Source organism: Acyrthosiphon pisum, chromosome A1 (genome assembly GCF_005508785.2).
Source record: "Acyrthosiphon pisum isolate AL4f chromosome A1, pea_aphid_22Mar2018_4r6ur, whole genome shotgun sequence".
Lineage (NCBI taxonomy): Eukaryota > Metazoa > Arthropoda > Insecta > Hemiptera > Aphididae > Acyrthosiphon > Acyrthosiphon pisum.
Genome location: NC_042494.1, coordinates 167,459,348 through 167,472,737, shown reverse-complemented (window position 1 = coordinate 167,472,737; position 13,390 = coordinate 167,459,348). Strand labels below are relative to the sequence as shown.

The following is a 13,390-nucleotide window of genomic DNA, read 5'->3' as shown; positions in this document are numbered from 1 at the left end:
GGATCGGTGCGTCCATTATAATATTACTATTATTCTTATGACGTTATTATTATTATTATACCTGTACGGCGCGTTTTCTTCCACCGAGCAGCGACGCCGGGGGATAGCGTCGTCGTCGTAGTCCGTCCGGGTGCGTTTGTTTGTATTTGTGTGTGTGCGTGTGTGTGCCGCGCGTTTTGTTGTACTATATACCCAACCCTCGGCACACAATGGGACTTGGTCGGCTTAGGGGTGGGGTCGAGGTACCTGCACGGCCGGCTGTACCTGATGCGGCGGCGGCGGCACCACGACGTAGGTACCTGCCTGCCGTGGAATTCCTGACCCTTGGTAGTGACAAGTCACACGCACGAATATATTGTGTCTTATATAGAGTGTATACCTGTATACGGCTGTACCTGTTTCGGGTATACTGCACGCCCGAATAAAATCCTACATTTTATTATTATTGCTCTTGTAGCTGTTGTTGTTGTGTGCACATGGGTGTTGGAGCTGCTGCTCGACCCTACCACAACGCATTAGTAATGACAGTGGTTACAAATCGCCTGCGTCGGAGAGACGCGTCGCTTTTCCACCCTTACGTTGTTACTCATTAAACATAAATATATATATACGACAATGATGTATACCTTCTCTTTCGTATGACGATTTATACCTTGCCTTTTCAGACTTGGGTTATATATATACGCGTATAGCTGCTAACAATTATGGAACTCGAAACATCAGCCATTCGCAGGTACATTCACTACGTTTACGTGTCACAGTTAAAACTACGGTTTGCGATCTACCTAAATGATTCCGACATTTTTGTTTATTTCGGCGGTAACTTGATGTACATACGAATACTAATCAGCATCTTATTTCTTTTATAATATAATATGTTAATATTACATAATATAATACAAAGATAGGCATTAACTAGTTAAAGAGTTAAAGTTAAGTTAAAAAGTTAATTTTTTTTTAACTTTTTAAATTAACTAGTTGGTTTATTTTTTAATTAACTTATGAACTTAACAAGGTTAATTTACACTTGAAATAACTTATCTTTTCTCAGTTGATTTTAAAAAAATCCATCAAGTTAAAAGTTTTGAAATCATTTTGAAATTTTTCGTTTATACGTAAATATTACTATATCAGTATAAAATAAAAATAATCCAATACAAAAACACAAACATTTCTGTTCTATTCTTGATAACATAATTTTGTGTATATTAAATATTAATATATTTTATTAAGTTGTAAATTATATACTATGCGAGTTGCAATATTATAAGTGTTTTTAGTAAAATTAATAATTTTAAATTACAAATTGACAATTGTTATGTTTTAATGTTATATAACTTATAATATATGTGAAGGTCATATACTCATCTTCATGTATTATGACATTCAATTGCTATACGATATAAAAAAATATATTAAAATTAAAAATATATTTGTTAAATTATTAATTTGAGATGAGAATAGTTTAAATTATTAAATTACCTATAGTAAAGTAAAAGTAAAATGGTATACAGTGTACATTATAATACAAGTTCAATAAAATTATTTTTTAAAGTTTATAAATTAGAAACTAGAAAGACACATTCACTCTTTATGTGATTTACATACTAATTTGAAAAAAAATGGATTAACTTTTTTTAAACTGAGTTAAGTTAATATTTTTTTCTATATTAACTTTTAACTTATCGAGTTAAATTTATAATTTGTTAACTGTTAACTTTTAACTTATCGATCTTGTTTCTTCTTAACTTAACTTAACTTGAGTTAATTATTTTCATTAACTTGCCCACCTTTGATATAATATTAGTTAATTTTTCTATTAGTATAATAATAGGTACTTATACGTTAGGTTGGATTAATTTTTGACAACATCAAATATATATTTATTACGTACCTAAGATGATGTGACATGGACAATCTTAGAAAAATAGTCTAAAATTAGTCTAAATATTTTGAAAATCTCATTATGTATAGAAAATTATTATAAACTACGTGATGGTGAAAACTTTCAAGATTGGCGAAGTATTTATTATAGTATTATTTACTATACATTTAATATTATTCATTTATGAACTAGTACAATAAAAAAATCATCAATATATTATTCAATTGTTCAGTCTCCGAAAATAATGGGGAAGTGTATGTGTGCGCCTGTGCCCCTCCCAGTGTCCCTTATCCTCCCACTGGATCCGTCCCTGGGGCCATATAATATGTATTTTACTGAGTTACCATTTAATTTATAGCTTGTTTTAAACTCCATAAAGCAAATTGAAAAAATATCGTTTTAGAGGATACCAATATGGCAGTACATCACGGCTATTGTTTTTCTTGATTATACTACGACCAAGTCGAGATTGTTTTAAAGTCTTAACGAATCACAATATTACATTAGGCACCATACATTTCATAAAGAACAGCATATTATACTTAGGTAAAATTATATTATTTATATTTAATACCAACTACCTAATGAATAATGGTATATTAATTGAACGGGTTTCCTGATACGACATAATATTATATTGTACTCGTATAATATATCTTACGAAATCATAACGATATATTTTTTTTTTTTTTGGTTTTCGGTCATTTAGACCATACCGCCAAACAAATTTCTCTCCATCTATCTCTATTTTCTGCCACTACTCTCCATGGTATCTCTGGTTCAAAATTTTCCACGTCCCATTTTACACAGTCTTCCCAACGTAAGCGTGGTCTTCCTAAGGGTCTCTTACCGACCGGGTTCTCTTCGATTATCGTTCTGACTATGGATCCTACTCTCCGCCATGCATGTCCTGCCCAGGTTAATCTCCTTTTCTTGATTTCATTCGCGATGTTCGGTCTCTGGAACAGCTCCTCGAGTTCTTTATTATGACGTTTACGCCATACACATGTGTTTGTGTCGAAGCATGGACCGTAGATTTTCCGTAGGATTCTTCTTTCAAATACTTTTATTCTGGTTTCTTCTGCTTTCCTAAGTGTCCATGTTTCCGTGGCATATAGTACTATGGGTCGTATCAGGGTCATGTACATTTGTATCTTCAGGTTTGTCGATAATGTTCTTGAGCTCAGTATTTTTCCAAGACCAAAAAAAAAAAACATTTGTTGCCTTTTTGTATCCTAGCACTGACTTCCATTTTCAGATCGTTATCTTGTGTTAACAAGGGCCCCAAGTATTTGAAATGTGTGACTCTTTTGAATACATGCCCTTCTACATTCATAGATTGTCCTTGTTGGCATTCTCTGTCCTGGCGACTTAATATCATGTACATATCATAACGATATATACATGTAATAACTATTATTACAAAAATGAACTCAAACAATGTTAAGAATAAGTACATTTTTCAGAAGAAAAAATTATTAATTATAATCAATAATATTTTTAAATTTCTTGTAAAAAATCTATTGATATATTACTTACTGAAGAAACATATTTTATATTATGTATAAATATAATGCAAATAAAAATAAATTCTAAACTGTTTATTATGCAAGACAATAAAATATTGATTATTATCATAGCCAAAAATCTACAACTAAAATGGTTTGAGGAAAAACTACCTACCGAATTGTGATTCATTTTATTATATTATTCATTACGCCGTGATAGAAAATTTAAATACCTACTACTCGATAATCATTTTTATTCCTCATGAACTACTAACAAAATAATTTTTATCATCAAAATATTTAATTTCATTGCGCCATTTTAAAATATGTATTGGTTATTATAGTAAACGTATATATGTGTAATATATATTAAATATATAATATACCTGATTGGTGTAAAATGTATATCTTCGTAAAAATATCGAAACATTTTTTCACGATATTATGTGTTCAGTAAAATCGTCTTATAACTAGGTATATTTTACTAAACGTCTAAACACGTCTCCGTATATTATTATTGTATCCATCTTCCTACTTATTTTTAGTCACTACGATCATTAATATGTATACGCAATAAATTTGTTTTATCCAATGACTTGGAGAGACATAACATAATATTAGAAGCTAGTTTGAAAATATGTAATCGTTTATTTTATAGTTATCCGTGTATACAAACAAAAACCCATACGTAATAAGTATAGTAATAATATAATATGTATATGATACGGTTCTGGTTTTATAATCAATAACTGGTTATGTCGCGTGCGTGCGTGTGTGTGTATGTGTGTGTGTGTGTGTGTGCAGGACAATGGAAAGGATATGGGGAGAGGTGGATTTAATAATAATTTTCCTCTCCGTTTAGTATGACCAAGTAAAAATTTCCGCAAAAAAAAATACTGGCACGGTGTTCATATTATAAAATAATTTATCAACCGTGTCGTTTGACTGCAGTACACGAAATATACACTTGGATCTGCAGCAGAACAGATCACTGTCCGGTTTTTGCAGTTTAGAAATCCGTCAAAATAACCGAAATGTAATACGGCGGCGGTTGATATTCACAGAAAAAAACTGAAAAAAAAATCGATTAAATGCAACTTCTGCCACAAATAAACCGTACAGTACAGTACGTAAAGAAAAGGTTTTAAAGTGATATTAATGCGACTAATATAATATGTGTAATTGCAGTTTTAATATAACACATTACATAAGACTATATGCCATATTGAAATTTGAAACCGACCGAAGAACGTGATAATTATATTGAAAATAATAATAATAATAATGTTCAACATCTATAATAAAACAAAATGTACATTTTGGACGAACAAGGATCCATTAAGTCATTTGAATAGAACTTATTGATTAGTAAGATAACTTATAATGCGTACCTACGGTTTTATTTTAATTAACTACACAAAACATTATAATATAATATTATACGGTGTCGACGCGTAGGACGTAGGTACTACTAGGTAGGTATATACTAAAATCAAAACGTAGCCGGTTAAAAAAACTCCCTTTGTATTGTGCACGTTACCGTGGTAAATTAAAGACAGGTGGACCGTAAAAAAATACAAACAGCCCCCTTCGAAATCCCGTCGTTTTGGAAGGGGAAAACCTTAAAACGCTCATGGTCTCGCATAACTCTTCATTATAATCATTGTCTACGTTGCCGGTAAAATAGTCGTTTTTTAAACTATATAGTGGGCGGAAGCATGCTCTGCAGTTCTCTATGCAGTATACGAAAACTCTAGGTATAATATTCTACGCGTGTGTGATAATACCTACCTGCCGGCTAATAAAACCATCAATATTTAAAAATGTTTTAAAACAATATTATAATTATTATTCGTCACTCATTTAAATATTTTAAATTGTAGGCAGCAATCATCGTTCGTAAAAATTAAATAAAATTTCAGGATGTCCGATACGGAAATGTCTCTAGGACTAAAATAGTGAAATCTTTTTTCAAAAACAAAGAACAATCAGGTTCTGTCCAAAAACGAAGAATAATAAAATTATTCTTACACTTAGCTAATAAATACTTTTTTTTTTACATAATTTAAATTCATTTCATAAGCCCTACATTAGGCTACTTGGTAATACATTAAATTGCAACAACCCTATAGCAGGATGAAATAAAAATATTATCGAGTAGGTATAGCGTTTTATATGTATACAGTGTTCAAATTCCGATAAAAAATGTATAAGTGGTTTTTTTTCTTTACGGGATTGTCACGTTTTGCATTTTTTTTTAAACGTTTATAGATTAAATATATTGATATATTTGAAATTAATATATACTACGTTTGTAATTTATTATTTTAAAAGTACTGACGACAAAATTAGTATCGATAGCTGTTTCAGATGATTTACACAATAAAATCAATTGTGAGAACAAAAAACTGTGTAAAGTAACGATAAAAATGAAATACAATATAGATTTTACCTTCACTGGAATCTAGTGTTTTTTTGTTTTTTTTTATCAAAGCCAGACAGACTTAAAATGTAGATATTATTATAGTTCTTACTTGTTATATGAACACTAACAGTTTTAGTAAAATAACCGATTCGTAATGATTCTATAATAACACTTATTCTCATTTAATGTATATACTTACGCGTCCTACATCATTAACTCAAACTTGGAATTTAATATTTTTTTTAATATAGATCTGTTATTGTATAGGTACAGTAATACGTTATAGTGTATTATATTGTAGTTGTAGGTATATGATCTCACATATAAATTATAAAATACATTTGTTATGAATTTCCGATATTCCTATATTGAATTTAGAAAGCAATTATTTATTATGCTCAACACTATACAAACACACTTAAACACACAATTATTATTAAAAAATACTAACCAGCACAACAATATTATATAGCTTTCTATAGTATTCTTGATGAATATAACGTGTCATGGATAACGATATCTAATATCTAAATTCTAAATACATGTTTTTTTTTCATAATATTATTTTATTTATTATATTTTAGAACTAAACATAATATTATGGATTTAAAGGAAAGGCAAACGAACAACTATCTATATACGGTGCAAAATTATGTAGGGGACATCATTACAGGGACCCAACTTTTTTAAGCCTTATACAATTATTTGGGTGTATTCAATATAAAATAATTTTACCTATTGAAATTGTGTTAAATTCGACCGCAAATTATTTATTGCTGAAATCCTCTATACAAAATTAGTCCGTAAAAATATTTTAAAAAAATACTTCACCGATAAAATATACTAGGTCATCAACAATAAAATTGAATAATTAAATAAATAATAATAATAATAATATCCGTATTTACGAATGAAAATTATTTTTTCCCGTTAAAATTAGTCCCGTGTATAATATTCACAATTTTAGTATCGGCTTTGATAAATATAATATAACCTACAATTTTCAAAATATATAATACCTACCTCCTACACAAACGAGCCTATATATCCTGTAAATACTGTTTTATCATAATAGTGTTTTTAAAAATACTTCAATCGACAAAATTGAAAATCGTTATTACTTAGTTATCACTACAGCTCACCAGTTTTGAGTTTCGTTGGTCTCGTCGACAGCCTTCAGTCTATTATTACTATCGGTGACATCTTTGCAGATAAGAACCTCGGTATGACCATTATTGAATGGTGAACTAGGTCTCCTAGATAATTTGGGGTCGGCTTGTTCGGTTAATTTATTTCCGTTGTCCGGTGGGCATGAAGAACCGACACGGCCACTGTGTACCTTATTGTCTAAAAAATCGTTGAGTTCGGTTGTTGGGTGCAATTGACGCATCAACTATAAAAAATAAAAATAAAAACAAATTACACAAATTGTTTTCCAATAAAATATAAAGAATTATAAAAAAAACCTTGCAATGTGCTTACTACTATTCTAAAAATGAACGCACACTTATAGAAGTGTTATAAATTAATAAATCATGACCTACCTTTGCTTTTAATACACTACTAAGTTTATAAATAATAGTACCTATAGGCTATAGTTCATAGTTGTTATGCTATTCATTTGGAACATTTTTACATAAATAAATATAATATTAAATTGTACATTTATTTTGTAGTTGCAAATATGCCAACTATAATTAGAATCTTATGATGAGTATTGAATATTGTCGAAAATTAAGAAAACAAATTCTCACTTAAATACGTATAACTTATAAGCTATAATATAAAATATAAAGTCTACAACCAATCTGAATTATCTACTAATGAGTAATGTATATTCAATAAAGGTACAAGGTATTAAAACTATGCGCGGTGATTAAACACAAATTAAAAACGTTTTAAGGGCAAGTCGAAGAATAGCATATACCAGACATGAGGTTTTCAAATAGGTAGTTAAAGGAAACGTTTCGGCGCCATACAGTTGAACCTTTTTACAGGTCCGTAACAGAAACGTGTCTAATTAACAGGCTCATAAATCTTGACGGCATAAAATGGCCCAAATTTGTTTTCATGCGGACCACGCGGTGTGGTGTCTGATTTCGAGTTTTTGACCAGCGCTCATATTTCACTGTCGGAAATTATTTCACATTAAAATACACCACCCAAATAACTAAATAATACAAGTTGAAATAGTGCAGATTCACTAATTCTAGAAATTGAGTTTTATGTAGTATACGTGCTTAAAATATGGTTTAAAATTGTGTTGAAATTAAAACTGCATATTATTATACATTTATACGTTTGATTCTGTACAATACTGCAGTTTTTATCTACTTCATACTATTAGGTAAGTATAGGTACTGTTTCATGTAAATTATAAACTATTTTAATATTATTTAAAAATAATTGTATTTAATTGACGATTTTTAACAAAAAAATATGTTTTATGTACAACTTATTTTTTTTATTTATATTTAAAATATGTATTATCGTTGACTATAAACTGTAAATACCTAGGTACTAGACATATTATATTTATCTAACACATTATAGAAATGAAAAAATCAAAACTTCCTTTCGTTCTATTGACGGTAAGTAAGTAAAAACAATTAAACAATTAATTTAAAAAAAATGATTAGGTAAATAATTTATGTTACTTTTTAATATTTATGTATTTTATAAAAAAAAAGCTATAAATTATTAGTTGGTCTTAAGGGGAATTACACATAAATGTCAAATTTATGGGTATTGTCTTCCACCCTTATCCCGCAATTGTATGAAAATAAAAAATGTACCTACTGGTTTAACCAACATTAATTTATGTAAAAGTTATATATTTTGAAAATAGGGGTACCTATATTATGTACATGACTGTCACTTAAAACGTTGTTATAAGAACAATACTCATAATATATTTACTAAAATAGCCTAACTTAACTATTAAATTGGTATTTTGAGAAGGCACATCCAAGTCCGGGATTAAGGGGGGGGGGGGGGGTCCAGGGGGACCATGGCCCCCTGGCCACAATAGTTAGAATTTATTTAGGGACCTTAGATTTGTCGATTATTTTTTTCATTATAGGCTATAACACTGCATAAATCACCTAAAAAAAATCGTTGATTATTTAGCGAGGAAAAAAGCTTGTAAATTATAATTTATAAATAAAGTTATTATTCATTATTTATTGCTGTGTACCTAATACCTATATATATTTATGATAACGGGTACCTAATATTAAATAATATAATATAATATACATTATTATTTTTTTTTCGTACAGGGGCCTCAAAATGTCTTAATCCGAGCTTGGGCACAACGTGTTAACAGTATAATAATACTTTTATATTATATACTCTTAATACTCTTTATATTACGTATAAAGATTATGAAGTTAGTATAATATAATAAGAACTTATTTACAATTATTTAATTTACGAAATAGATAAATTTAAAATAATACGAGTTTAATTTTAATATATATATTGAAACATTTAGATCCAACCCAATTCTTAAACATGTTAATCTATTCCACGAACCATGGAACTGAAGATGTAGCATTAAACACGTATAATAATTATTCATTAATACTTTATAATATATAGTCATATAAATAGTAAAATGTGCATATTTAATGAGCACAAAAAATAAGTGTAAAATGCAAAATATGATTATAAACGAAATTGTTTATAATAAATTACAATGAATAATGCATAACATTATAAAATATTAAAACAAAATATTATAATAGGAAAATAAAAACATAATTTTCAAGATCAGGTCGTTGTCAATCGAATTAAAAAATAGTAAGTACAGCATATTTCCTAATTTTTACAACTTACAATAAAGTATTAAAATGACATAAAAAATCTTGAATATGCAATATAAATAATTCATATTTCGTTTGTCGTGTACTATACGCAACAACTTTTTTATCTTATCATTGGAATATTCTGAAATACCCCCAAAAACTATATATATTATGATAAAATAATAAGACCGTGCCCTAGTTATTATTTAAGTTTTGTTAATATTTAGATGCAAATTATATTTTTAATACTATTTTACAATTTTACATACAATACAATTTGCGTACTACAATATTGTCTTATTTTAAAAGCTACATTGTGAGACTGTGTCTTATAATCACTTTTTAAATTTTTTCCATAGCTGAATTTAAGATAGATATTCAAATGGTTATGATATTATGTTTTTTGCAGTCATTAGTTCTAATATAAATATGAATACGTAATTTTATATTTTAATTCCCTACATATACGAAATATACATCATAATAGTTATGAAAATATTATTAAAATAAATAAATTATTATTTGTAGTTTATATAGCATAAGGTATTATCTACAGTACAGTACTACATAACATTCATTAGTGTATTTAAAATTGCATATACGATCAGGCGTTTAACATCCTAAAACTAAATAAATAAATCAACGACCGGTAAAGACGCAAAAGTCTGAAATCAGTTATATAGCTCATATAATGTATTTCTATATTTACGTTAATGGTTGTAAGTTTGTAACTGTTGAGCTGAATAACTTAAACACTGGAAATTAATAAAAAAAAATTTTTTAAATACCTCATACAATTATGGAATCAAAAACACATTACTTTAAACACTAAATCTGCTTTACAACCTCCTTACGAATTATTTTGTACATTATAATAATGTGTTAATATGCCAATCAATAAAGCTAAAGAATAAAAAAATAAAACAGAAATGAATACTTTTTAAAATAATTTTGTAATCAATGTGTTAATAAATTGTTATTAATGACAGTAAAATACTTTACTTTTATTTACAAAAAAATAGTATTGAATTTATTTGATATTGTATAGTATAATTTTATACTAGAACGTATACTGAGTATTATAAAATATGTATTAATAAGTACTATAAACGTGTACAATATGCACAATTTATATTAATTTAAACATCATATGAATTGTATAACTATAGATGTTGAAATTAGTTTGTGAATAATAAACATTACAAAATTATATAGGTACATACATTAAATAGATATTAAAATGTCAATATCGCAACCAAAAACTAAAAAAAAAATCTAACGTTGCTGTAAATTATTATTATTATTGCACACGTGCATCAGCAGCACTAGTTTTATTTCACGGAATAATAGTAAGCGCATCTACCCAAACAAATTTATATTCATATTTAAACACAAGTAAGTCTATTTATTTTTCTGTCAATTTAAATAGATTATATTATATTATATATTATAATATTCTCGAAATTCCTGACTCATCGTAAACACTGGTAAAACATTTTACGTAATAAAAGTAAAGTGACTCATAATAATTATGCAGATATTTATCCGAATTGAACAAAAAAGATTTCCATTTTGAAATTTTGAAATTACGCGTTTATGTAATATTTCAGGAATACCGTATAGGTACTTTTAAATCAACACCTATTTGAAAGATTATTGAATCAATTCGTTTTTGACTTTACACAAGCAATTATTATTAATTAATTATTAGTTACTAAGATTTATTATGGTTAAAATAAAAAACATACCTGATGAGCCAATTTAGTAATGTCAACTGGTGTGATACGTTTGCTAGCCGCCAGCCGTTCCAACCGTTCTTTGGCTTCATCTTCAATTCCGATGAAGAAGGCATCATGAACTTGACCTAGATCGGAACCCGCCGAGTCTATGCTGGTCGTCACGACTAAATGATAACAAACAAATAAAAATGATAAAATTTACATTTGTCGAACTCAGTTGTATATCCATTTAATTAGACTTGTTATTATTAATTTAAAGCTGATTGCCAAACCCCCCTACTTTTGCGACTTTACAAATAAACCGGTTTCCTCTATCAATATCATCAAGAAGAAATTGATACCGGTCATCGTCCCGGAGAAACTTGAGGTTTCCTAATGACCTACTCTCTAATACACACTATTTCTTTATAATAATATTGTTATTAATAAACAAAAATTGTTGCATTAGTGTTTAATTTATTTATTTTTTAGTGGTAAAATATTGTGATTGGAATTTCCTGATTGGTTCCAATTTTAGCCTTTGAGATTAATAATTTTTAAATCGAAAAAATGTATTTACCAATAATTATAAAAATAAAATTCCATAACCCATTTAATTAATCACAAATACACCAATGCCAAGTTGTAAGATAATAATAATAAATATCAGTTGAAAGTCATACCTCAAATAATATTTAATTTATATTCAAACTTTATGAGTGTACAGAAACGATAATACATATTAAGCCCACATGCGTGTACCTACAATTTTTGCACAACGCATAGTTACATAAAAAAAAAATGTTGACACGTATTAAGTACTATTTTTACTCCATGTGTAGCTGCGGATTAAAAGTGTACACTTATTTTAAAAATCTAAATAGATAACAATATTGTGTAATTATAATTTAATTGAAAAATTATAAATTTTAGTAGACATTAAAAATTTAACGAAAGTAGGTATATACTAAGCACCTATTGTTAAATACATATAAAATAGTCCTGTAAAAATACTTCCGGCGTTTTTTCAATGGTAATTATATTGCACAATTTAGGTGTGTCTTCATTTCACAATGGTTAACCGTCATACTAAATTTCAATGAGCGAGTAATAATATTAAAAAAAATCTGAAATATATAAAAAAAAGTCTCTCAAGGACGTGATAAACCTATGGTTTGTTAATTACAGAAATTTACGTTTAAATAATCAATTTGTTTATCATTGTTATGTTCCAAAATGTATTCGCTAAACTATGACTTCTACAGCGTCAGATCGTCCTAATGGCTAATTGAGGCTAAACATAATAATAACATATTCTAATCATGTATTAATGACAAAGGAAAAATGTAGAGTAGTCACGAATTACGAACACAATATCACATATTAATATATTATTATTATTTTAATTGTCACCGCACAAATTATATACAGATAACAAGAAGTATAGGTAAATAATATCTACACATTTAAATTTTAATAGTGACGTGTTGTTTTGTTCACGATTTACGCATATTGAACAGGTTAAAAAAAATTATATTCGAGATAAAATTGTGTTTATATTATTGTTCAACTATAATACCATATATGTAATTTTTAGCATACATTTAAAAAGTCTAAAAACCGAAGCACATGGATTTGAAACCAAAACTGAATTTTAATTGAAATTAGAATCTATAGACTATAATAATATAATGGTTTCAAGTTTAAACAATGAAACTATAAAACATAAGAATATATAGAAGTATAAAAGTAATATGGTTTTTTAAACCTTATGATTAACAACTTATAATCATTATATTTAAAATAACAATGGTAAAAAGATTCTGACTGTGTAGCATTGTATTGAACAAACTCGACGAAATATGCTAAACGTTTTTAATATAATTATCTACACGTGATGATTTTGTGTACTTTACTTTAGCCAAGTCATGTATCCAAACTATGCGATTTCGTTCACTTACCAATAATAAAAAGGCGGGTAAGTCGTGGATGTCGCTCTGCTGTACAGTAGGTTACAAGTGGGTTACTGTAATGGATGGAATTAA

At 28.0% G+C, this 13,390-nt stretch overlaps 1 protein-coding gene across 2 annotated transcripts in view; it reads right to left on the bottom strand.

Annotated features, from left to right (window-relative positions):
* Positions 1 to 13,390, bottom strand: part of LOC100158931 (MAGUK p55 subfamily member 5) — a 65,994-nt gene that overhangs the window by 28,485 nt on the left and 24,119 nt on the right. For both annotated transcript variants that reach the window (XM_008183780.3, XM_008183786.3), the window contains 2 exons: positions 11,376 to 11,530; positions 6,961 to 7,211 (listed from right to left, as the gene is read on the bottom strand). In XM_008183780.3, the coding sequence (XP_008182002.1) occupies positions 6,961 to 7,211; positions 11,376 to 11,530 (406 nt within the window). The remainder of the gene's footprint in view (positions 1 to 6,960; positions 7,212 to 11,375; positions 11,531 to 13,390) is intronic.